Source organism: Manduca sexta, chromosome 19, assembly GCF_014839805.1.
Source record: "Manduca sexta isolate Smith_Timp_Sample1 chromosome 19, JHU_Msex_v1.0, whole genome shotgun sequence".
Classification (NCBI taxonomy): Eukaryota; Metazoa; Arthropoda; class Insecta; order Lepidoptera; family Sphingidae; genus Manduca; species Manduca sexta.
Window position 1 is genome coordinate 6,542,524 of NC_051133.1, and position 27,882 is coordinate 6,570,405.

The 27,882-nt window shown below is 32.7% G+C and overlaps 1 protein-coding gene across 2 annotated transcripts in view; it reads left to right on the forward strand.

Moving 5' to 3' along the window:
• LOC115445629 (organic cation transporter protein) overlaps positions 1 to 27,882 on the forward strand; it is a 62,791-nt gene that overhangs the window by 30,848 nt on the left and 4,061 nt on the right. The window contains exons 1-3 of one of the 2 annotated variants that reach the window (XM_030171969.2): positions 253 to 569; positions 25,956 to 26,134; positions 27,225 to 27,559. In XM_030171969.2, coding sequence (XP_030027829.2) covers positions 497 to 569; positions 25,956 to 26,134; positions 27,225 to 27,559 — 587 coding nt within the window. In that variant the 5' untranslated portion in view covers positions 253 to 496. Of the gene's footprint in view, positions 1 to 252; positions 570 to 25,955; positions 26,135 to 27,224; positions 27,560 to 27,882 lie in introns of those variants that run through there. The other variant, XM_030171968.2, reaches the window with a different exon arrangement.

A 27,882-nucleotide genomic window follows, 5' to 3' on the forward strand; every position in this document is an offset into this window, starting at 1 on the left:
AACATAGCCGGCAACTTAATATCGTGTTAGGTAATCAATGATTCTCATAATGTCTGTATTTAATAATAGTGCGTATCTATTGAAATTAGCTTAAAACACGCAATACTAGACCTTCATTAACGGAGCACACTCGAGATTAATTACTAAATCAAGAGCACAGTAAAACATCTGAACTTGTGTCAGTGTGATGTCTATAATATGTGCTTGTGTGATCTGAGAGATGATTATTCAAATCCATTTAGTATGATAATCTTGGTGATTTGATTTGTGTGGTATCAAGAGCAAGCGCGCGGCGCCGACTCGTGCCGGCTGCGCTTGCGCTGCCTTCAGCGATCAGTCTATATTGTATCACCTCGCAGCCGCCTGCACGCTCACTATGAACATTTCCCGAAAATAAACATCGCGTATTTAATATTTAAATTCATTATAATACCTCTATTATTCAAAGGGGTGTTTTTATACCAACGCGTTGTGACAATATAAGTAATAGTGATACATGGGTGAATTAAACAGGCAAAATACAATTTCAGACATCATGAGGAAATGTTTTAAAATGGGCCTTTTTAAAAGTGAGTATCCGTTTGAGTAGATGAAACTTTTACTGCCATTTATAAATGCTTTCTCTATATTTTAGGTAATTTATAGTTCGTACCTACTCCGAAATAAATGAGTTTATTTCATGTCACAGGTAATAACAAAAGCGCGTGCTTGGCTTTGATATTTTTATGAAAAAATATTGCCGAGACATGATATATTTTAGTACGCGAGAACATCATTTTCTCACCTTTATAAATGTGGGTACCAGATGTAATAATGATAAACCGCAAATTGATATGGAAGAATAAATCAAATATTAACAAATGTACCGTTATAAGTACTATTTACTTTTACAATTGTTCCAAAACTACTAAATATTTTCAAAGTATTTCCTAATTTTAATACTATAATCAGATATATTATTTAAAACATACACGCTATAAAAATATCACTGTAATTTATCACATAACATTATTTAAACGACGATTCATGTTATTTAAATGCAATTAAATTTATCTAGTTTTATGCAACGAGCGTGTAACAATTGCGCTTAAATGTTTTAAAAATACGAACACATTCCAATATGCACAGCACGTTTATTACATAAATATTAATCTATTTCATACAAGTAGAACGATATTACGAATGGGTTCTGTCCATAATAAGACATAAATGATTTGTAGTTTTATTTTCTAGTATTTTTCTTATTTATTTAACAGAATTTAATGGAAATGTTATAAGTTTTTTGATCGCATGGATGTAGATTATTAAATGTAGACATTAATTTTATTTTAGTCTACAAATATATGCAACGCATAAACATAAATAAAGCGAAATATAATTTTATTTATCTTGTGTAAGTAATTGATATCTTGTTTATGTATTATGTCATTATTCATCCATTGTTATAGATAATTGATTGAAGGTCTTCTACATCTTCAGTTGAACGAATCTAAATAGGTTTAGGCATAAATAAGTTCTTTATTTATTTATTTAGGCACTCCAACAATGTTACCACAAATATATTTACTTACTTCACAATAATATCTACTAGTGCTTAACTTTGAGATAGACGTGATCTTTACTTTCTACTTTAAATAAAAACTTCCTTAACACGTTTATGAACTATGTTTTAAATAAGAATCTAACAAATTTTAGACGATGAATATGAGAGTCTGTTAAAAATATTTGGAAGAAATGTAAACGACGAATGTATTTAGATGTATGACATACAGATCGACCGAGTCCCAGATTATCATGCAGACTAATTTTTATCCCCGGAAAGACATATGGATGTATATTATAGAGTCAAACTTACAGGGACATATTTTCATCCTACCGAATAATGAAATTTTATTTTAGTATATAAAAATTGCATAGTGGAAATAAAATCAAATTCCTATTTTTTCATATTTGGTCTCTTTATTGTAGCCAGTTTATCGTATTAAATTCATTCATGTCTCGTAAATAATCAAATTTGAGGAATAGTGGCTCATTGTTTTGTAGTGGAGAATGTATACAAGTAGCCATGTATAAATGCAAGACAAATTATATATAAAAATAAAAACATTAATTAGTGGAAACATACACTTCTTAATAATACGGGAATAAAACAAAATATTATAATAAACTGAAATCCTAAATTTTAATTGATTTATTGCTAGGAATTAGTATCTATCTAAAGTACTTAAAGTCCTGAATCGTATAACAAACACGTTATATAAAATACAGAAATTTCAATCTACGCGGTTGAGCGCGCGCGTTGATCAACAGCGGGGCAATCAGCGGTCGGCATGCATCGTCGCAACCCTACGATGGGTAGGTACACTATAAAATACAATGCGTCCGGTGTCACTTTTCGACATAATTTTAGTTTTGTACTTCTATGGTTGTCACTTTTTTTAGTTTTTTTGAAATCTAAACTCTTGTCACTGATAGCAAGATAATATTGTCATTGCTTAAAACTTAAAAGTCAAGTAAAATACTCTAAAATGGCAAATCCACAAGGGTATACGTCCCTTATTTATATAACTAAATAATATGACGTTAAACATGAGCAGGTGTTTCGTTTCAGCGAGTTATCGAAAAAACATAATGTACTTAAATATATAAAATATATTCAATGATACAAAAAAGGTTTAAGTCGCATTAACGTAACAAATCATTGCTTAAACGCCGCTGTATGTGTACAACAATTTTATTTTGTTTCACTTCTCACGGTTATGTCTTATTATACTTATTGTGAAAACATTGTCGAAGCAGTCTGACAATATGATAATGTACCATTTATCACCATAGGTTAAATTCTATTTAGCATAAATTACTTATAACTTGTTTGACCATAATTTTCTAAATCAAGCCGAATATTATTTTTTACCCACCTGAGCCGATAGCACTCTGAGCTGAAGAACTTAAGGGGATAAAATAATATCAACTTAAGGGGATGATCTTAAATTATTTCGCTACATACTATCAGAAAAAAAACTACGTATACCATTATTTTTTTCTAATTTTCAATTACCTTACGTTTTTTTTACTAATTGTGTCCAATTGGTTCCCGTCTGCAACACAACAGTAAATTGTGTTTACATCAGTTAATTACAAAATTAACGAAACATTTTTTATGCTTTACAACAGGAAGTCCCTCAAATTAAGCACGTACGTGGTTGTTAGTAATGACAACATTAATTGCTTCGCCTTGCTAAATATAGATCTTCATAACGTAGTCTACATATAAATTCATCAGGTCTAATTGTTACAACACCTTCTCATTAATACAATATGCAATGTACATGCATTTACACATTCAATCTGTTCATTTTATGAAATAAGAAATAAACTTCCTTCCCGGGAATAAAACATAAAAATAATCTTAAAAAGAACACTTTATTTTTTATATTTGATAGATCGATTTTGGTTGTAAAATATTTATTTAAGACTTAAATACAAAGGTGTTGTTCTATGCCCGTTCTTTTTGCGGCACAATCGTGATTTGGAATTCACACTGGCTGCGTTGTGCAAGAAACGCAATTGTGAACGACTTCTGAGCAATATGCGCCAATGTCTGAGAAATTGCGGTAAAATGTAAAATTATGTTTATAACATCCGCCAATCTCGGTTGATATAAAAATATAAGTCTAGATTACAGCATTAAACTTAAAATATACTCGACACTTGTTTAGTCATGTATGAAGTGCGTATCGACTAGAATGTACAACTTTAAATGGGCTGTATTTCAATTAGGACCTCAAATACGCAACAAGCAATTGACAGGATTTATGCCACCACGTGTAAGTGTTAATGCGGAAGTAGACAGTTGGAATTTAAGTCACCGAACATGGTTTAAAGGCTAACCAACGAGTACATATTTAGATTGTTTGAATTATTAAACAGTACTTAGTTAATAAAAAATTGCACCTTGATAAATAATGATTAAAGTTTGAAAAGTTTCGACCGGCCGTTGCTCTCTATGTTGACTACATTTATGCTCGTAAATAATTAAGGAGCCAATGCAATTATTGATTTTATACTTGTAAGTATTGTAAATGCTCATATAACAGAATTGCTGTAAAAATATTGGTTAATATTCTAAAATGCCGTTTCATTTATTTGATCAGAATATTGTTGAAGTTTACTCAAACGTTGTGTCAAGCGTACGTAATTTTATAAGAAAATGTTTCCAGCAGTCATTTGTTACAAAAACTAAATAGAAACTATGTACTAGTATTACATTTACAAGCAGAACAAATTATAACTGATGTGATTGAGCAAGCATAATATCAATTTGAATGGTGTTTTTGTAATGGTCGGCTCGAAGCCTATTTGCATTTGTATGAGTTACTTACAAATCAATTACAGTAATTACTAATAATGAAAGATTGGTATTTAATTTAAATTACATACTTTCTTATTTCCAAAGAAAGAATGTATAGCCAAATGTATAGCTTTTTCAACGACTTTATGACTAAAAATAGGAACTTTACACATTTTTTAATAGTTTTTTTTTTAAATAGCCTACGGAATATAAAATCACGTAATAGTATACATTTTAGCACAAAATAACCTCGGAAAATCACGGTTAGGTGTAGCTACATACCATATATATTACAAAAGCAACTCAGATATGAAATATTATTGTTTCAAAAACGTGACTGGTTTGTTGCGGCATAAAAAAATATTAAGCAGTGTTACTATTTATTAATCAAATACGCATAATATATTATTATAGATTTAAGACATCCGTAGTCGACATAATATAATATGCCGGAAGTCCCGATATTAATTACATCGTATCTACTGCCTTACATTTTGTAGTATCACGATTTACAATGTTATGTTTATAAGTACAGATAACACACACAGACATTGTTTCGAATAGTATACTATTCGTCTTCTTTTAGTCTTATACAATGTCTAATTTCCCTTAATTTATATCTACTCGCACGTGCATGTGTATTTTAACAACTCAATTATTAACAAAGATAGTTATACATATTTCACTCATCAACAATAGTTTGAATTTATTACTCTTTATCTTAAAAACGGAACATTTATTCCGACTAAAGATAAAGAAAACTAGTTTGTTAATATTGTTTAACATCTTTATTAAAAACTAGTTTAAACACGCGACTCATCATTAAAAGACAATGAACTAAAAACAAGTTTATTATGCATAAGAATTCATAATGTACAATAAAATAATAGTCCCGTTTTCTAGACAGCAATTGATGCACAATATTTCTCGCGCGACTTATCAGCCTACTACAACAACGGATTAATATCCGTGTGCTTATAGTGATGGTTAAGTTTTCTCATGATGCGCACCTTCATCAAAGCCACTCTCTCTGAAGCAAAATTGTCATAATTGATCATTCTGTGTTGAGCATCAAATCTTGTTTTGTGGATACTGCTTAAAGCGTTAGAAAGACTTTGTTCCTCGCTAACGTTGGTGACAATTAAACGCAATCCAATACCCAATGTTTACAATTGCATTCGTAAGAGAATGGATAATCGCATCAGTACATTTATTTCAAGTACATGATACAAAAGAGCAAAATATATCGGATTACGTTTATCTGCCCTACTTCCATTTATTACATAAACACTGTTATTAATTGTAAATAATAAACAATTTACAAAACTCTGGTTCTTTACATAATATTGGCATTAGAAATGTTTATAACTATGAGTAAAACATAACTGACAATGTCATGCAGTCAGATAATGTCAAGAACATTAACAACGGCTCCAATTATCGCAACCACATGCAACTATTTATTTCTATCAGTTGGTAACTGTAGCATGCTGAGTTGTTCTAAGAGCTTATTTCAATAAGGCGCGCTATCATTTACGATGCTTGTGAATATGATTGCTCTTAGATTAAGATAATCAGTTTTTTCACATTTTCTGTTCAACAATAAGAAAAGATGTTTTAAATGGAGTTATGAGTGTCGTTCCCAACAAAAATATAGTTAGTTAACTTGTTTTTTATTGTTTTTGTTCTAAGAAGTTACATTAGCCTGTTTAAGTAATAATAACTCAGTAAATAATATTTTTTATTTCCTGTTTTATATAAATATGTTTATACTTTAAATAGAATTCGTACTTAAAAGCTGGGTAATAAATGTATGAAATAAATAAAATTTATGTCAAAATTGTGTCGTGAGCAGTTAAGTAAAGGCCAACCAGTGAAGTATTTTTTTTAAAATCTTATCAAAATTTAAAGTTTTAAACTTGAAAAACTTAGATATTTTAAAATTAAACGAAGATAATGGCCCACTTAATTTTACGATATTTTTTTATTCATGTCATTCAAGAATTTGTTGCTTAACATATCACTACATTTTATAAAATGTTATAATAAAAGAACTACATCGTATTTTTTCGCATTACAATACAAAAAGAAAACAAAAATATGGATGCCGGGACGTGTTAGGAACCGAGCTGTCTTTGGTCACACTACCTTACTCATTATATTTATCCACTACGTACTACTTAAAAAGGTAAAACTAATGGAATAACCAAGCCTGCCAAGCTGTACCGTCACTCTTTCTCTTTGCGACATTAAGTTTAATACATATTTAAAATCAGCTCTTTTTTCTATGTTTTATTAAACTAGTTAAAATGTTTCTAAAAAAATGTCGCTTTAATCAATTGGCTTTCAACCAGCGATATGTATTATTGTATATTATGTTAGTTAACAGCTCAGTAGCGCAAAATACATCTACAACATCATCAATTTCTTGCGTGTTTAAAAAAAGTAAATAAATGTTTTTTCATATTGCGGTTTTACTAATATGAGTATATGTAGTTTTCCTTACGATTCCGTCTAAGTTATAGTCCGTTCTCCGAATAAAAGATACCATATAGTAAAAAAAACGTATTAGTAAAAACAAGTATCGCTCCAGTATTTCGAAAGATTACAACGTTAAGCAAAAATACCTACTCGTTTTCTTTATATCATAATAGTATAGATAATAATAATAAATAATATAAATAATAATAAATGTTTAAAAGAAAACAATAATAATCAGACCAGCATTATTTACTGGGTCAATGTGTAGCTCATACTATAACATTTATTTGTACTTTTACTATCACACATCCAAGATAGTAAGTAATTTTGCAAGAAAATAAAAGGGGGCATAACATACCTATAAATTGTCTGTTGGGCACCTCAGACTGCAATTTCTAGGTCGTATCATCCATCTTGCGTGTTTTAAACAGAAGACAGATTTTTGTTTACTTTATATCATTTCCACACGATGGTGCAGAGCAAATAAGACTATATTTTCCTTAAATTTAAAAATTGTCTTGAGTTCCATCACGTCTTTTCATAAATTGTACAAGAAACGATTCTCAATTCCTTGAAAGGATGATTAGTACTCTGACGTAGTAAGCTGACTTATAAACGCTATCATAACTATAAGTAGTCCTGTATACAAATGTCATAGTCGTAGGGAAAAAATTTCGCCATTTTATGGTAAAATATGGAACTTAATTCTTGTACTTACAACATTAACTTTATAAGAATCAAGTAAGCGTTTCCAAAGTAGTTTTTTATATTCCTGGTCAGGCTATACAATATTTTGTTGCGTTTATTTAAAAGTGTAGTAGTTTCTAGAATAGCTATTATAGACATATACAAAGTTTATTGGTAGGGTGGCTAACCTTAGAGTGTTTGGACTATATTCTGACGGAAGCTTGACGCTTCCGCAACAACTTCCGAAATTTTAAAAGTCAAGGATATTTGAGCAATTAATACTTTTAATAAGATTTGGGGATACTTAAACACTGTCACCCATATAGGTAGATCAACAACCTTAAAATTTGTAATCGCGTACATACAATTTTGTGTTCTGACCAACAATTATTTCATAAAAATAAAATAAAAGGCAATTTACTTTTTTTCACACAAAGAAAATAAATATTTCAAATAAACAAATAATTTATTATTATTATATATAGTTAGCTGCTTTTGTGGATGAGTATATATATTTTCATTATATATATTATATACATGTATAAAAGTATTTAATTTAATAGAAATAAACCTGTATGTATTTCTAAATGTACTTTGTATCACTTTGAAGTCTAATACGAATGTGGTGTATGCAAGAGTGTATTTCTGACTTGAAGTTTGACGTTGTCTCTTTTCTTTTTTTTTCTTGTAGTAGTGGCATTAGGACATGTGTAAAATTACCTTACATTCAAATTTATTTTCTTCGAAACACAAGCATTTATATTTTACATTTGAGTAACTTAGTGTAAAGAGTCATTTTCAAGACAATTTTCATTTATTTAAGCAATATCAAAATGACCCTGTATAGATATCAGTTATAGATCTAAAACTCGTCGTCTAAAATAATATTGATATGCTTTAAGGTTAGCTAATACGACATTATATCTACTTACTTTATCAAATATACGTTACATTGACTATGACTCTAAGAACTAGGAACATTTAGTTAACGATACGCAGATTACTAATGCTTTATTTACGTAAGAGTGCATAGGTTTAATAAATAAGGAATCATAACAGATCGCAGAGATCAAACAGTAATGTTTTTTTTGTTGCATGTTGATTACATTTTTTTATAAAAAAAAATATTGGAGTTGGTAAGGATCCAACCACAATATTACAATAGACTATATATAGTTGAATTAAATGTAATTATTATGTTCAAAAAACTAGCAACATTTATCTGAAGCATTTTGATTTATCTTACTATCCCTAGCTATCTAATGCGATGCGTCTTCGATTGATTTGGTTTCTTCAAAGCAAATGAGTCTTGTATTCGCTTCTAATACAAATAATACCATTGTAGAGTTAAGAAAAGCATTAAGCAAATGTTTACATAAAATAAAAACAAATCATTTAGATTACAATGTCGTTACCCTAGATAATATAAACAATATGACGTCAAATTAATAGTTCAAATAACACAATCACGATTAAGTAAAGTTGTTACATGTATTGTGTTGCTGAATTGTCGTTTTCATACGCAAGATCCCTTCACCTATTATCCGGTGCAACGTGCAATTTCCATGAGTCGCCCTTCACTATGCTTGATGCAACTCTTTATAATAATAGCTATACTGTTTAACCACTTATGCTAGATTACGCCACTTATGAGTTTGTCCTTATTTCGTCAATCTGTCTTTGTTCCAAACGTTAATTCAATTCCCCGTGTGCGATGCAAATGACACTCAGTGAGATGTAGGTGATTATCCCACTAATATGATAAATACGAGAGTAAGTGAATACGTTTGGATGTTCGTTCGATGTAAATACAGAAACTGCTGAACGAATTTGTATAAAATTTGGGATACAGATAGACCACGCACTGAGTTAACATATAAATATATGTATACTTTTCTACTTCTATCAAAAAAAAAGACCTACTACCTACTGATACTTCTATCTAAAAAAAGACCTTCCGCGCAGGCAGAACCGCGAGCTACCCTAGTTCCTTATTAAACACGTGATAAATGCAAGCGCACTTTTAATGTTGAGTTATTTATGTAATTGATAATGACAATAAGAAATATCATCATTATTGTGGGTGCTAATAGTGATGATAGGAGTAATAACGCACTCACACTATAATTGGTGTCACTTTGCACTATGATACTGATTCTTAGAATAAAAATACGTAAATGTATCATCAACGAGAATCTCAACAGCAATTAAAGTAATGACCCGTGGAACATAAAATCTTAACAGTTTTTATAGATTACTAAAAATATCTTTGAATGCAAAGATCACTACTAAAGCCAATGACATTTTACAAATAGACGCGTCATACCCTAACAAAATTGCACATAAAAACAGCGGAGTATTTACTATAGTCACAGCCCTAGCGGCTCGCATCGATACGGCCCGAGCGAGCCCGAGTGGTTCCGAATGGGCCCGAGCGTCGGCCGCCCCGTCGCCATGACAGTCGAATGAAATGCATTTATTAGTTTAAAAATAAGTTAAATAGTGTATACTTATTACTAACGTATGAAATGAAACGTTTTTTCATTCACAGTTGGAGTATAATTTGTACATCGTCTAAAAACATAGGAAGGCTTTTTATTTATAAAAATACAAGAAGTTAGTAAGCCGACTAGCCGCGACAGTGGTTGGAGGTTGACTAAGTGAATGTCGGGCAGTTACCTTACTTTCGTCTTGCCAGTATTGAGCTCGGACAACGTATCTATGTAATAAAAACATCTTAGACTAAAGCTATGTCAAATCGTAGATTGAACGATGTAATACATCCATATACATATTTCAACCTTGCGTTTTAATAGATTTCAATTTCGAAATATTATACCAAAACAAATTAATTTCTTAAAGTCTCTTCAATGTGCATATAAGATCGTAAATCTAATGCGTCGGTCAAGGTGCATCCTTGCCTTTAATTAAATACATGTTAGAATTGTTTACGAATGTTTTAATTGCTGTTATAACGCAATATGAATGAACCTTATAATCAGAGATACAGTAGCAAGTTAAATAATATCTTATTAACCTATTGGCATTATGATTTAATCTTAGTAAAATAGTCCTCCTATTTTACTATTCCAATTATAACGTGATAAATTATTAATAATGGAAGTTATTTAATGTTTACAAACATTTAAGTTATTATTGTCTGTTTTATATCTCCATAACGGCCTGAAGGTTTTTTTTAATTAATATTCGATACAAACATTTTCCAAAATAAATATTCTTGTTATAACAATGTTCAAAATAAAGGACATAAAAGCAGATTAATAAGTTGAATATTTATTATTTACAGTAAATTTGGGGCGTCATAATAAAAGGTCTTCATTTGGAACTATACAAAATACTTAATATATATTTCTACAGCTTTTTTATAAAATTAGTCAGGAGTATGAATGAGATACTTAATTTATATGCATATTATTTTAACATAATCATTAATACATGATTGAAGAAAAAAAACCCTACTCAAAAGTGAGATTAGAAATTTGAAATATTCAAAATATAAGTGAACAAACAAATGAGGCGCACGGCTGCAGCGCGGCGAGGTTGAAAACTCCCTTAAACGCGCGTCGTTGGTATAGTTTGGCTTTGAGTACCTAAGTACAAAATGTCAAGTTATTGGGATCAAATCTGTTCATTCTTGAATTACTTATGCAGGCCTTGCCTACATTGCAGGTCACTTATAATGACAAGGCTTGTTTGTTGTGTATCGTATTTATTTTTACCCTAAAGTGTTATTCAATTTAAAGTAATCATAATTGAAACCAGACCTCCAAAAAATACAAGAAAAATGGCGGATTAATTATTGAAATAATATTTTTAATTGAAAATAACAACAGGCATACTGTCACTTTGCTACGACAGGAAAACAACAACCTACCTATTTAAAATATATTTTTAGATCTTACGGCGATTATAATTTTTCCATTGAAATTTTCCAATTCCATGAAAGATTTCTCGAAGGCACGTACTACACATTCAAGATAATTTGTACTGCCTTTAGCGTGTGATCTGCCTACATTACGTACTAAAAAAAGTAAACGTCGACACAGACATTAATATTTTCTTTCTATTATCATAGCTACAGAAAATATTATTCCATCTTTCATCTTTTCTGAATAAATATCTATTTTGTTACGATAATGAAGGCTGTGCTTTGTTAGATAATTTTGAAGTACCGTGTAGCGTTATTTTATACGACGACATATATGAGAATATTAGAATCTCTTTTATTACACTTTAATTTGGCATATCGTGTATTGTCGTATTTTGCGGACGTTATCTAATTTTTTATTATTTACACTGTGTTATAAACATTTTCACTGTAAAAATAACTACTGGCTGTGCATAAAAAGGGTCTAGGAGGCGAACGTGTTCGGGCGTGTCTACCCTAAAGATGGTTTGAATAAATAAGATGTCGCTCAGCAGACTCTTTTCACAAACTGCTCAGCTATTCAGAGAGGATGCGCTCCCTCGAGACCGTATATTTAGAGCGCCCTTTTATTTTTCTCTCAATGTTCTGTGTTAACCTTTCAAAACAATGAAGGCCAATTGCAGTTTACTTAAGTACTGATACTTCCAAATATTGCGCTTAAAAAGAAATAAAATTTAATTCATAAATAATAAAGGGCGAAACATAAAAGAATAAAGAAAATTCCACTATATGACTGACGCACTAAAAACATTATAATGTATTTTTTATGTAGTAAGTCTAACACATTACCTTATTTTTTTAAAATTGAAGTAAGATGAGCTATGACATAAATTTTAAACGATATTCTTGTTAATTTGTATAATAGTGTCATTCAATTTCTATTGCTAGGTTTGTTTTCTATACATGCATACAACTTAGTAACACTTTGTATGTAATTCTTGTTACAATAATAATATTGTAAGAACCTTATATTTTCTCGTTAAATTATTACTATAACTGGAAAACATAAGGCCATGAGAGATATGATCTAAAGATAGTCGCGGCGCTTAAATACCTCTTAACATTATACACTATGTTATAATATTTCAAAAACAAATTAATTTTGGGCAGTACAAAATACCTATTACTATAAAAATTGACATTACAGTCTGCTATTCGCAAATACCCAGAGTATCATTTGGACCAAATGTTCAACTCAATGTAACCCTTTGCCCTAAAGTTTATAATATTTAGAAGTCATTTCAAAAGAAAATTACCACACGGCTACAGATGTAAGGTACATAAATGTAAGCAATGAAAATTATATTTTATGATCACTTACAGAAAGACATTAAGTAAATTATTATTATGTGGAGAGTTGCGATACACCTAAAAAGTAATTATCTAGGAAATATAGAACTCATTTCTCATTTCAGCATTCAATATTAATCCATGTAAATAAATAACACATTAAAACTGCATAACATACTTATATTGTATTTTTTGAGTTTAGCAATAGGCCAATTCTTTTTATAGGTACATGGTGTAAATACAGATAGGATAAGAACACTTATTTATTAGTATTAGTTGAGCATCCAGTGGACAAAATTCGACGTCGAATTTTATGTATTCTACAGATAACATTCTTCAAACAATACTACAGATAAATTTTATTTTTGTGCACTCCTTTATTCGAACTTTAAATATGCTAAGTCTTACACTCCTCCGTTAGTGCAATTTGCTTAAAGCTTACACCCTTTGTAAGCTTATTATCAAAATGAGCAATGTTTTCTTAAAGGTTTTGTTTATATGTATTTTGGTTTGTATTTAGTAAAAACTGGTGTGTTGTAATTAGGACTAAAATGCTTTAACTATATGAATTGAAACTATAATTATTATAATTAATTTGTAGTTTTATAAAATAAAGATTGTTAATGACTCGAACAATAATCACACAAGCAATTTAAGGACGGACGAAGTATCAATCCGTTTAGGCGAAATATTTTTTTTATTAAGAATTATAATATATTATACCTACTATTATGAAAGGTCATCCCGCAAAAGTTTTGTTTTCGGGGTTATTACTAATTTTGGAGTGGTTGTCCTTTGCACGATATACGCACAGAATACGTAGGTCACTTAAACAATATTACCTGAAATGTAATTAAGATAAAATAAATAAATATGGACCATTCACACCTCTGGACTACATTATATAAAAGTAACTTTTGCTAGGGGCGCCACCTCCCTCAAATTCTTGTTCAGAACAAAGTTATTGACATCATAAATGTATACAAACATATTCAAAAAATTTGAATTTTATAATTTGTATACAAACGTCTAAACCAAATTTAAATTTTATAATTTCATTTCATTTTATACTTGGTCGGTGAATAATGGTAGATTGGATGAAAAGCTTTTTAATTTAATTTACCTTTTAAGTTAAGCTAGTCTTAAATAATGTAGTATTAAGTAATAATATAATGTTATACCAATTTAAATCAGTGGCTCTGACGGCAGTAAAGGAATTACATCATTTTTAATGTATTAATTGCGTATCAATCCGTAAAAATTACTGACAATTTATTTACTTAAAGGTTAATTGAAATCACAGCGAAAAAAGGTCAGTACCTTAAAAAAATAACGATCCCATGTATGACGTCTTAAGTAAAACAAGGCCTTCAAATAAGACAAAATACCCGTTCCTGACAATTTAAGAAATGTCTGTTTAATTTATAGATTAATTTGCCTGTCATCACAATTTAAAGCCTCCAATATTAACAAGTTGAAATTCTCGAAAGCATGATTTTATTATAAGTATTACATTTTTTTTTAAAGGAAAATTAATTTGATGATTGACTTCCTATTATTAGGAAGTAATTACCGTAACCTACCACTGGCTTTTCATTACTAAATCGGAAACGAAAAACAAGTCATGATTTAAAACATTGGTATAAAATCAACTATTTATTAACAGGTTTATGTAGTAAACTTTATTAAAAAATAAATATTTACAATTTATCAACCATAATAAATTAATACTGACGTCAAAAGTAAAGTACAAAATGTATTTTCCTGCTTCCTGTCATGACCTTTTTTTACTTTTCCTGAGATGCTATTTCTGTTAATGAATCCATTGTAGATTAATTATAATTAAGTAATAAATGTTCTTGTATTGAATCTTTTTTTATTAGTTTCTCTAAATTTACTATTTCGTTTTAATATTTTTTGATCTAATAAAATTAACCCGCTACAATACCGCCATAAAAGACGAAGATCATATTAGATAGGTAAAACGTAATATATGCTATGATGTTTGGTGTGCTTAGTGTATATAAATCTGTTACATACAATTAGGTGTTACTCGCGGTTTGCCCGCCTGAAATACCATTCCCGCTTAGAAGTACCTAAAAGACTGAAGCAATTCGCAGCGCCAATTTTAAAAACGACAGGCCATCTATTTAAAACGATTATGATTTTCCATGGAAGCAAGTTTCTATATCGCACTCTTAGAACTAAGGTTACTTAACTCAAAAGTCACGATTTATGGGAAACGAATAAAAAACATTTGAAAACAATTTAGAAGGCAGTTATTTGGGTGGTCATTGAAAATGAGAATCTCTGTTTCTATTCTATAATATTGTCTTTTCATCATCATAGGGTTATATGGCATGCTTTGGGAGGTCATTTTTTAACAAAATCAGAAAATAAAACTTAAATTAGGTAATTTTAGTTCTAAGGGTGCGATATAGTCTACCTGTGTGCCAAATTACATGCAAATCCGTGCAGCTCTTTCTGCGGTTACTTCTAACAAACATCCAAATATTTAACAAATTTTCGCATTTAAAATAGTATATTATATTAAGATAAGATGGAAGGAGTAAGGAGTCCATTCAAAGCGCGTTTTATGTCTGCATTTGACTATTTCTTTTTTTTTAATAATAAAACAATATTAGATAATATTTGTTGGAGAGAAAAGGGTAATCGAAATATTGTTATTATCAACCGTTCAATTTCATTGATCATAATTTAAAATGTCCGTAGTTAAATAAGTGATCTTAAGTGTTATTCAGAAATAATAATAATTATTCTTATAAATTGTTTTCACGTATCATAAGTTCAACTTTGTTAACCTACGTGATAAATAAAGTATTTTATTTTTATTATTTTATTTTCTTGGCATTCGCGTTCAAAAAACGATTTCTGACGTAGCGACACTCGTGATCCATTCATATTGCTAAACAAAACAATAAACAATTCTCTGAGAAGTTTAAAAATAGCTATCAGTGTTTTATTTCTTATATTTAGAATTAAAAATATGATACAATTCATTTGTTGTTTTAATTTTGTGCTAATGTGATATTAATTCATTCATTGCCAATATGATATCCCATAGTCATCTTTGAAGTTTGAGCAAATTTTGGCTTACGGTTTAATGGTAGTTTAATTTTGATTGCTCCGTTTATTATTATTGCCGTATCTCAATACGATTTTAAATTATAATTTGGAATCTATCATTTATTTAAAACGCCCATAACTGGCGTTACGTGACACAATTATATCAATTAGAGGCGTCAGTAATTATACAATTAAAGAATCATTTTCTTAATAACATGATAATATTACGGATGTTCGGATTGTGGACAAAGCTGAGTTAGTTGTATTTTATTATCGTTTAAGTTCTTTTTTTGAAACTTATATGCATAAAGATTTTTACGGTCTTTAGTAATGGTGTTGTACATAATTTTCATATTAGTCATGTTTAACGAGTATGTTATTTGGAGGATTGTTTTACCTTAATAAAATATTAAATAAAACTATGCTGTGTTAAAACAATCTATTATCAATATGCATATAACAATTATATCAATTCGGTGTAAGATTTATAAATGTGTCTAGGTACTAATAAAATAATAGTATCATATTACGTACATACTTAGAACCAGGAACTTATTATTAAAAGGGGACATATAAACATTATAACCATGTATATTTGTAAATTGTTACTATTCACAATCACAGATTTCTCTTATAACTTTAAATATATTTCACAATAACCGAAATACCTAGTTTCCGTTTATCGCGGTTTTTTTATATTATCATTTTTTCCCGATGCGCGTTTCGAAGACTACAGTCTCCATGGTTACGGGGCGAAGTGAGGTTTTGGCTATCCGAAAAGTCAAAGTAATAATATTCGAAAACTAATTTTATTTAGATGTCTAACATATTTTGCGTAAACATAAGAAATCATTGTCACTATAATAAGTTCATACAGTAGCTTATTTACCTTACCACTTCCTTCAATATCTTAATTTTATTCTGATTCCAACAAAACCATAACTATCTAACTAATGAATGATTGAATGAAAGTATTTTATTGTCGTAAATACAAACAACAACCTATCTCATTAATCACACCGGAATACATCCGACCACGCAAACTGTTGCTTGGCGGAAAAATAGACATTGCGATGGTCAGGTACCCACCCAGAGGGCCCTTTCACACAAGAAACCTGCTGCACGTGAGAGTAAGAAATAATAAGTATGTAACGGCCATATTGCTTTGTAAGCGTAATGTATACGGAGTGTAGTCGGTCGGGAGAGAGTAGTGTAACGTGGAGTCAGGTACTGTGTACACGCGTATAAATAATTATGTAAAATGTGTTTCCTGTAATAAACTTTTATTCACATATAATTATATTATTGTGGGACACTCACATACTCCCTATAAAGGTTACCCCCTTACAATGGTGACCCCTGTGCAGTGCCGAAAATAATATAACAATAAAAAGTGTTGCGCAAATAAAATAACAGTATCCAGTCGGAGTGTGTGCATTATACGTGCTATATAGAAAAATGGCGGAAAATGAACAAAAAGACGTAAAGGGTGAGGTAGATCAAATTACCATTACTTCAAGAATTGCAGAATTTTGGGAGGATCAACCTCGAACATGGTTTATCCATGTGGAATCGGTCCTTTTCAGCCGTAAGTTATCCGACGAGGCGAAATATCACCTAGTAATCGCAAAATTAGGTAAAATGTGGTTCAGGCAGCAACAGACATTTTACTCAATCCGCCGGAAGAAAATAAGTATAATGCCCTTAAGGCTAGACTTTTAGCCGTATACGAAGAGTCGGAAAGTCGCCAGCTGCAAAAGTTAATAGGAGAAATGGAACTCGGCGATCAGAAACCGTCACAACTTCTTCGACGGATGAAAGACCTAGCCAGAGATAAAATCAAGGATGACACGTTACTTCTTTTATGGCAAAATCATTTGCCGACAGCGGTTCGAGCTGTGCTTATAGTTACGGACAGCAAGGATTTGAATACGTTGGCCTCAGTAGCCGACAAAGTGATGGAGACCGTCAAACCCATCAACGTCGGAGAGGTCAGCACATCGGATACGACCTCATTAGCAGCGCAAATAGCCAGAATCAATGTCCGGCTCGATGAGATGCAGTCAAGGCCACCGAGACAAAGCAGCAGGTTTTCAGCACGCAAGACTCGAGAGCGCTACGGTAGAGAGGCGCGATCCATTTCCCGCGGGCGTCGAAATCCTACACCTCGTGGTACACCAGCTCGTGCCGACTGGATGTGTTTTTATCACTACCGGTTCAAGGAACAAGCGCGTAAGTGCGTGCCGCCGTGTGCTTGGGCCAACAAGCAGCAGAAGCATACGGAAAACTGAGCGCCGTGCAGTCAGCGGCGGACGACAGCTGCATCGGAACGCGTAATTACCGCCTTAGTATAAGAGATAGATGTAGCAACCTAAATTTTTTAGTGGATACTGGCGCGAACATTTCTGTTTTACCACGCAATGTAGTTAGTAAGAGTAACCTAAGTAAAAATAAATCAGACTATACGTTGTATGCCGCTAACGGCACGACTATAGAAACCTACGGCACTAAAACTTTAAATCTAGATTTAGGTTTAAGAAGATCCTTACGTTGGACTTTTGTTATAGCTGAGGTAAGCCAACCCATTTTAGGTGCCGATTTTTTAAAATATTACCAATTATTAGTTGATTTAAATTCCCGTAAGCTTATTGACCAATTAACGCAATTAAACGTGCTAGCTTCAATTGTAAGTTCGCCCATTAGCCAGACCATTAAAACCGTAGATATAAGTCATCCATTTTACGATTTGCTGGCGAAATATCCGGATATTACCCAACCCGCATCATTTAAAGAATCACCTAAACATTCAGTGTACCATCATATTGAGACAGTCGGATCACCCGTACATTGCCGAGCGAGACCGTTGCCACCGCATCGATACGCTAAAGTTAAAGAAGAATTTAAAATCATGCAGGAGATGGGGATTTGTAGACCGTCGAAAAGCGCGTGGGCAAGCCCATTACATGTCGTGGAAAAAAAAGATGGTAATTTACGTCTTTGTGGTGATTATAGAGCGCTTAACGCAATCACCAAACCGGATAGATACCCTATTCCGAGATTGTACGATTTTACCTACATACTTGCAGATCAGAAAGTTTTTCTCGTATAGACATTAATAGAGCGTATCATTGTATAATGGTTGCTCCAGAGGACGTAGAAAAGACCGCAATAATCACACCTTTTGGACTTTTCGAATTCCCACGCATGAGTTTTGGTTTGTGCAACGCAGCGCAATCTTTTCAACGCTTTATGAATCACTCTGTTTTGCATGGTTTAGATTTTTTGTATACGTTTATAGATGACATAGTAATAGCTAGTGAGAGTTTGGAACAACACAAAATACATTTAACAGAAGTTTTTGAACGACTTAGCAAATTCGGTATTACTATTAATTTAAAGAAATGCTCATTTGGTAAAACTAAAATTGATTTTCTTGGATACGAAGTTTGCACTGATGGTATTCGGCCACTTAAAGAAAAAGTAGATGCAATTAACTCTTTTCCCAAACCTGAAACCGTAGACCAATTAAGGCGATTTTTAGGAATGGTTAACTTTTATCGGTTACATTTACCTCACGCAGTAGAGTATCAATTAGAATTAAACAAATATTTAAAAGATTCCAAAAAGAAGGATAAAAGTAAGATTATTTGGGACGATAAATCAAATGAAGCATTTATACAATGTAAGTTAAGTTTGCAAAGTGCGCCTGGTTTATCGTATCCGAAACCCGATATGCCACTTGCACTAATGACGGATGCATCGAGTAGTTGTGTGGGTGCAGTTTTGCAGCATCGCGAAGGCAATGTATGGAAGCCGTTAGGATATTTTTCTAAGAAAATGACACCTGCACAAGAAAAATATAGTACCTATGATAGAGAGCTTTTAGCTATATATCTCTCTATTAAGTATTTCCGGAATATGATTGAAGGACAAAAATTAGTAATTTATACCGACCATAAACCTTTGACTTTTGCCTTTAAAAATAGGTAGTAGCAACGAGTTACCGCGTAGAGTTAGGCAATTATTATTTATCAGTGAGTTTTCTACTGACATTAAACACATTCAAGGTGACAATAATGTAGTAGCGGATGCATTATCACGGGTCGAATCCATTTCTGTTCCCATTGCATTGGATTACGCTGACATTGCTCGTGTTCAAAGAAACGACGAGCAACTGGCCAACCTGCGTAAGCAGACCGGTAAGTGGAATTTGCTAGAGATAGTATTACCGGGACATGACACCAGCATTGTTTGTGATATGACTACACTAAAGCCTAGACCATACTTACCAGAACAGTTTAGGAGATTAGCTTTTCAGTCTGTACATAACCTTAGCCATCCAGGCATTCGTACTACAGGTAAATTAATTAAACAAAGATTTTTCTGGGTCAACATGAATAAGGACATAAGTATATGGGCACGTTCTTGTAATGCATGTCAGCGTGCAAAAATCCATAGACATGTTAAATCGGAATACCGCCAATTTCCATTGGCAGAACGTTTCACACACATACATGTTGACATAGTAGGGCCATTGCCGATTTCTTTGCACGATTACAGGTTTTAGTTACAATCGTAGACCGAGCTACAGGATGGCCGGAGGCTTTTCCCGTAAAAGATATTAGCGCGGAAACCGTATCGAAAGCTATTTATGAAGGTTGGATTTCACGTTTTGGCTGTCCTTTTCAACTTACTAGCGACCAGGGCAGACAATTTGAAAGTTCGCTTTTCAAGGAACTCATGAAATATTTAGGTATATGCAAAAAACGTACCACACCTTACCATCCTCAAAGCAATGGTATGATAGAGAGGTGGCATAGATCGCTTAAAGCAGCTTTGATGGCCAGATTAGACTCGAAGACTTGGGTTGAAGAATTACCTACAGTGTTATTAGGACTCCGAGCAGCACCGCGCACCGATACTAGTGTAAGTGCTGCCGAGTTGACTTATGGACAAACCCTAAGGCTACCTGGCGATTTCTATGACAACAACACAGAGATATCTAATTATTGCGAATATGTAAACAACTTACGTTCGTTAATCCGTAATTTAAAACCGAAACCGAATACACATAAGGCTTGTCACACAGTTTTTGTGTACCCAGAATTAAGCAATTGTAGTCATGTATACATTCGTAATGATGGTGTTAAAAAATCATTACAACCACCTTACGATGGACCATTTAGAGTGCTAGAGAGAAACGATAAAGTTTTCGTAGTTCAACTTCCGAATCGCGTAATTAACGTATCAATAGATAGGTTAAAACCAGCTTTTGAGGTTGAAGTTAAAAAAAATTGCCTAGATACTAATAATAAAAATTATGTGAACAAAGAGAAGGATAATATTACTAGTAGTAGCGATAGTCAACAGCATAACGCGACTAGAGTAGCGAAGAGCGATAAAAAAACGCTCAGCTACACTACGCGTAGCGGCCGAATAAGTAAAAAGCCCGTACGTTTCAATTTGTGAGTTTGGGTAAGTATAAAGTTTCCACATCGGCAAGTCGTACATATATTTTGTATTATAATTACGATTAAACACCCGTGCAATTATATTACGCATTGAACAATTATATAATAATGGGTAAAGCTGTATCAAAGGAAGAAATTGTTATCGCCCAAAACGGGGCAACTGCTAACTTACAAGACACAACTTGGAACAATTATTTCAGTTGGTCTATCGTCGGATTTTTAGTTTTGAGCATAATCATGTATTTCGTGATCAAACGCTGTATGTCGAAGGCTAGGACCTGGTTGAATGATCATGTACGAAGTATACAAGTACAAGTATTGGAATCGGTAGAGGCAACAAGAGCTAGTTTTCGAAAAGGAGAGACCCCAATTCAAGCAAGGTTTCTACTAAACTTGATATTGTGTAAAAGTGTCAGTGTTTTCTCTCACAGTGGTGATACTGAGATGATTCGTTAGCAATCGTACAAGTAAAATTTTAAGTTTATGAATGGGTTATACAACCCTTATATTTTTTTATATACAACCAATATTTTGATTTTTTTGATTTATGTTTTGCAACTATATTAACATTTATTGCTGTATTCAGTATGCTATTGTTATTGTAGGTATAATATTGTACTATTGTATTATGTTTAACTATCGGTATTAAAATTTGTCCTATTTTTACCCCCAAAATATTTTTAAAAGGGGGGGAGTGGTGTAACGGCCATATTGCTTTGTAAGCGTAATGTATACGGAGTGTAGTCGGTCGGGAGAGAGTAGTGTAACGTGGAGTCAGGTACTGTGTACACGCGTATAAATAATTATGTAAAATGTGTTTCCTGTAATAAACTTTTATTCACATATAATTATATTATTGTGGGACACTCACATACTCCCTATAAAAGGTTACCCCCCTTACAAGTATATGACGAATTGCATAACTCCAACCATAACTTCCCTACATTCGACAGATCCAAATGTGCGTTGGGTACATACTACATAGTAAGAGTAACGAGAACAGTGACCTAGCGGTGCGCGCACATCGAATCGTTTCATTGAGTACGGTTACTTCCGGACGCGTCCCCCAGGCAGACGCTGGCACCGCGCTCGCATTCTATAATGCTAAATCGTTACTGGAACTACTGAATTATATTAGGATGACTAGCAACCCGACCCGGCTTTACACAGATTTAAATAGTTACGGCGATGTAAACATCAAATGACAATAGTGTTTTTTCTTGCATGCGATAAACACATACATCACGTATTTATCCCCGAAGGGGTATGCAGGTGCGCAAGCAGGACACCTACTTTTCGCCAAATGAGTTCCGTCACATGATGTGATACTGAGTAAAAACCCAAATATCACTTTGCCCGACCCAGGATTCGAACCCAGGACCTCAGAGCGCTGCCGTACCGCTAAGCCGCTATGCTATGCCGAACCGTACCATATATGCGATAATATATACGTATTTTTTTTAACTATTACTTGTGAATTCTATTATAGCCAATCGTATACTTATCTAAGAGTACGTAAAATTTCATATCCTGGTTTTATTCTTATTTGTTTACATTCTCGTACCATATTGATGAGTGTATTTTACAAAGCGTAATTTTATATTTATAAGACAAATTTTGTAAATAAACAATCGTTATTTGTAAAAAAAAAGTATGGGGTACAATGACCCACAATTAACCGATATATTGGCGGTCAAGGGTCGGGAATGGTGATACCCGTCATAAGTACTTTAATATACTTACTCAAATGTAAAATACGTTTTTTCGCTTACCGTCATTTTAGCCCTCCTTTATTGACTCATTTATACTAATAGCAATAACGTTTCATGCAATTTATTTTTGCGAACACATTTTATCATTGTAATAAATACCTATTGTACATAATAATAACCTACCAAATAAGAAATAAGTACCAAAAATATCGTTGACGAAAACAACTGTACCACACAGGTTAATTTTTACCTACGGAACTATGACTCAAACTTGACTAAAGGAAAAATGACGTAGTGCTTCCACTGACCAGGCCATCTATCGCGTTACAGTTGTTATGACTAGTCAGGAAGTCATCTGCACCTACGTATGCTAAACGTAATTTAACAGGTCACTAGTTGGGTTATGACACTTCTATTAAAGCGATGAATGAACTGGAACCGTCACAGATTAAAACTTTTTTTTCAGGAAACCTAACCTAGCAAGGTTTGTTAATTGTTTTTTTTTTGTTCATTGAACAAGGCTTCATTGATTCTTATACACATAATGTTACTTCTCTTATATTCGGTGCATAAAATTGATTTTATAGAGGGATGTTGCAATCTTCGATAAAAATATAAAGTTAGAAAGTAGGTCATTGTCATATTAAAATGCTCGCACAGTTAAGAAACAAAACTGCAAATGCATTGCACCTACTTCTAAGATACCGTGAGTTTAAATATTCTTTTTTAGAGGTTTTATTGTTACGCTGTTTTGAACAATAGTGTTACTTTTTCACGTATGAAGATTATATGCCACAACCTACAGCATTTAATGTAAGCACAAGTAAATAACCATGGACACACTATTATAATATCACACAGTTATAACCAAAGGGATTAACCGAGGTACAAAAAAAAAAACTACATTAAAAACACAAGATTGGCGGTTCGTGCAACTAAACCCGGAGCCACACGACTCACATCTATATTACCTACACTGCCACGAGAACAATGGCATGGTACAATATCCTAATATTAAAAGTGTTTTTTAGACATCCGGATTTTCCCTATATTTAAATCAAGATCCTGATAATAAAACTCATCTCATTACAAAAGAACACAATACCTACGTAGAATGCTTTTTATAACAAAAGTTATGGCGGTTTCTTAATAATAAGCACAGACAGCTAGTGGAATCGTTGCAGCAAAAAATCACAACGAAATGTGTTGTCATTGTAGTGATTAAAGATTTTTAAATGTACATGTCTGTGGGCAATGGCTGATACATTTTATTTTGTTTATATTATTCTACAAGCGGCCCGGCCCGGGTTCTCACGGGCAGGAGAACATATATGTCTAGGCTTTTTCTGTCACACAAAACATTAATGAATTGTACTACATATAAACCATCCTCTTGAATCACTCTGTCTATTGATGAAAACCGTAAAAAACTCAGTTCGAAAGTTTTTAAGTCTATCACGTTCAGACAGATTTTATCTTAAAATATGTATAAATACTTGAGCTTGGTCATGCACTATTTTATCCATTTTTTATAACTGTTATAAAATAAGCAAAGACAGCTTAATTCGTAGAATATGACCTTAGATTTTATGTATCCGATTACAAAATCTTTTATGTGACCGGGAAATCCAATGCATTGTGGAATATTATCAAGATCATCGCCTCATGTCGCAATGAATGAAGGTCCATCTTAATTAAGATGACATATTTTTCAACGTGATTTCGTATCCTAGACCTAGATCTATCTGTAATTGATACCAAGTACTCAGGATATTAATACTATTTTTAGTATGACGTGGTTTTATTTTACCCTATTTTATACCATTCCTAAGATAACGCATTATTAGCGTAAATGCGTTAAATTAACTCCCACTCGCAACGGCATGACTAATCTGTTTAAATAAACATTATTCATAGGATTTGTGAGACAATAGCGAGTGCATATTCGTTTCGCACTGGAAGCCACCTGGGATCTAGCAAAGAGACGAGCGAGCATGCAAATCGCGACCAATGTAATCGATATGCCCAACCTTGGCCCCAAATGCACATCGCAATCTCCCAGATGAAGAATTATGTACAACGCATGACGGCTAGCTACTATTTATTAGTTAAAACTACGCACCCGTAATGTAACACAAGACTATCCTGAAATAGAAATTAATAGAGCATTATATTTGTATTCAAGTGAAACGCATAATGCATTAAAATATCAACACACGATAAACTTAACGCAACCAATTTCAATTTATATCTGAAAATAAGAAAGCAATGTAACAAAACTGCATAATTATGTTTCAATCTCAATAACATATGAAGGCACGTTGCTTCTGACAGTTAATGTAATTGATGCGAGTCGTTTAAATGAAATACCTATCTAAACATGGGCGCGAGTGCTGGGTCGGTATCATAGCATCAATATGAAGATCATTGTCAAGGCACCGCGCCGCCCGCGGGCAGCAGCGTGTCGTTTAATTGCGCGCGAAATACTTACAGCCATATCATTGCGCGCACGTGGTCTGCATTGACCATACAAATTATTTATTAGCTTGAATTGACCATTAACGTTAATAATATAACTGAATATTGTTTTTGCGATGTATTATCAGGGTAAATGCACATTTTAACAGTGGCAAATTAAAACCCAAACTGCAATCTTTTTAAAGACTCAATGAATATATATTTACCAAAAAATATTATTTATACTTTCGAAGTTTTAAAGTAGGTTTCATATGTTTTATTTTGATTTAACATTCTCATTTTAATACATGATTTAACACCAACTCGTTACTGAGTTATGAATGGCATTTCCATACATAATAAGTAAAAAGTCTGTGTAAAATTTTATTTCACGAAGAGCATGAAATATGATTTACAACATCTTGTATAAAAAAAACAACCTATTAACAATTAATACACGTTTCTTTCAGTAATCCCAAGTCAAACAAACAAGGAAAAGTCGCGGACAGTCGACCTCACCGATGATGAAGGCCCCGATGTGGTTTCCACGATAATCGGCAAATATGGCCGATGGCAGTTGCTAATGACGTTCCTGCTATCGCTGTTCTCATTGCCGTGCACATTTCACATCTACCTGCCTACCTTCACCGTGAGTATAACACTTATATCAGACGGATTCCATCCCGCAATTATTTTTTAATCGGACCTTGCAGTCAACACAGGGTGAAACTTGTGAATGAGATACTGTAATCATTCGCCTTAGCGACTGCAACGTAGGGAGGGGATATCTGGGAAGGGAAGAGAAGAGGAATAAAGAGGAACCCTTTTAGGATGGCGGAAGGGAGAAGGCTACGAAATGTTTCCGAGTCCTCATAGACCTTAATGTGTGGTTACAATCTTGAGGTATACAAACTGGACTGTGTGCCTAAAACCGCGGTAAATTTCCCACCGTGCATGGGCGGGCGTGCATTCGGTGTGAAAACAGAGTGCACAAGAATTGCCTCGGGAGAATCTACGCCGCAGTTGATACTATTTTAGAAAATAGTTTGATAGACGGCCGCGCATAAATTAAATTCTATATTAACATGAGTTACATCTTATACAGGAAAAGTTTTTAGTGTAAGTTTTATCCTTGAAAAGATTCAAACGCGGGTGAAATCGTGAATAAATAACAATAAAACCTGAGTAGTTTTCAGAAAATATTTACATAATTAATATTATTTTCTTGGGATTACTAAACCGTAAATTGAGCCGTATTAAAGAATTTAATTAATTTTAATGATTGCGCATATTTAATGTAACGCGTTACGCATCTAGGTATTTAAATGTATAAACAAAAATTATATACAGGTAAAATCGAAAATTTTTGAATAAATTATTAAAGGACATAATATAGATAGATCTTTGTAACTATGGAATCGGGTCTCAAAACTATTTATCAACTGGAGAGCAAGGGTCTGTTTCATAACTTCTGAGTAAATGCTACTCGTCATGAATACAACTTATAAGACGAACAAATACAAAAGTCATACGGTAAATTTTAAATTAAATTTACTTGTATGTTGTGAAACAGGCCCAGAGGCTATTATCTAGGCTACATATAAAATTTTATGAACTACTTTAAATCCGCAGAAAATAATGAGTAAACAAAAATATATTATTTCTAAATATGCTGATTATTTTAATAATAAATGCAAACATATAAAAGCCATCACATAACGCAATTTTAAATATTTCAGGCAAAAGAAACAAAATTCTGGTGTAAAAGGCCTGACAACTTTTCAAGCTTGCCTCTAACTGATTGGATTAACTACAGCCAGCCTGAAGGCGCCTGCAGTGTGCGCATGTTATCTGCCGCAATTACTATTGAGAGTATAATGAACCATACTGCATCACTCGTCACGCCACTTCAAAAATGCTTAGAATGGGAATACGACAGATCAGAAGTGGGCAACACTATTATATCAGAATGGAACTTGGTGTGCGACAAAGCTGGTCTCACGAGTCTCGCTGAAGTGGTGTTCTTGGTAGGCGTAGGAGTGGGTGGCGTTATCGGCGGATGGATTTCGGACAAGTAATTTTTAATTCTTTTATATATTTTTTCCCATCATATCCCTCTCTATATTTTATTACAAATTGGCCGCTAATCACCTCTTTGTAATAAATTTGTGGTTTAGTTATTACGAGCGGTCGCGTACCATCATCCCCATTTGGTGATTTATTCCTAACCAATAGATGCTAACACCACAAATAAAATATTTTCCGACTTGAAAATCTAATCCAGGCTCTGCAATCCGTAGACCATATATATACATAGGTACACCGTTACTAGAGCAGAGATCAGAAGTGACTGTCATAGCAGATCCGTATAATATGCAGTTAGTAAAAACATTGTAT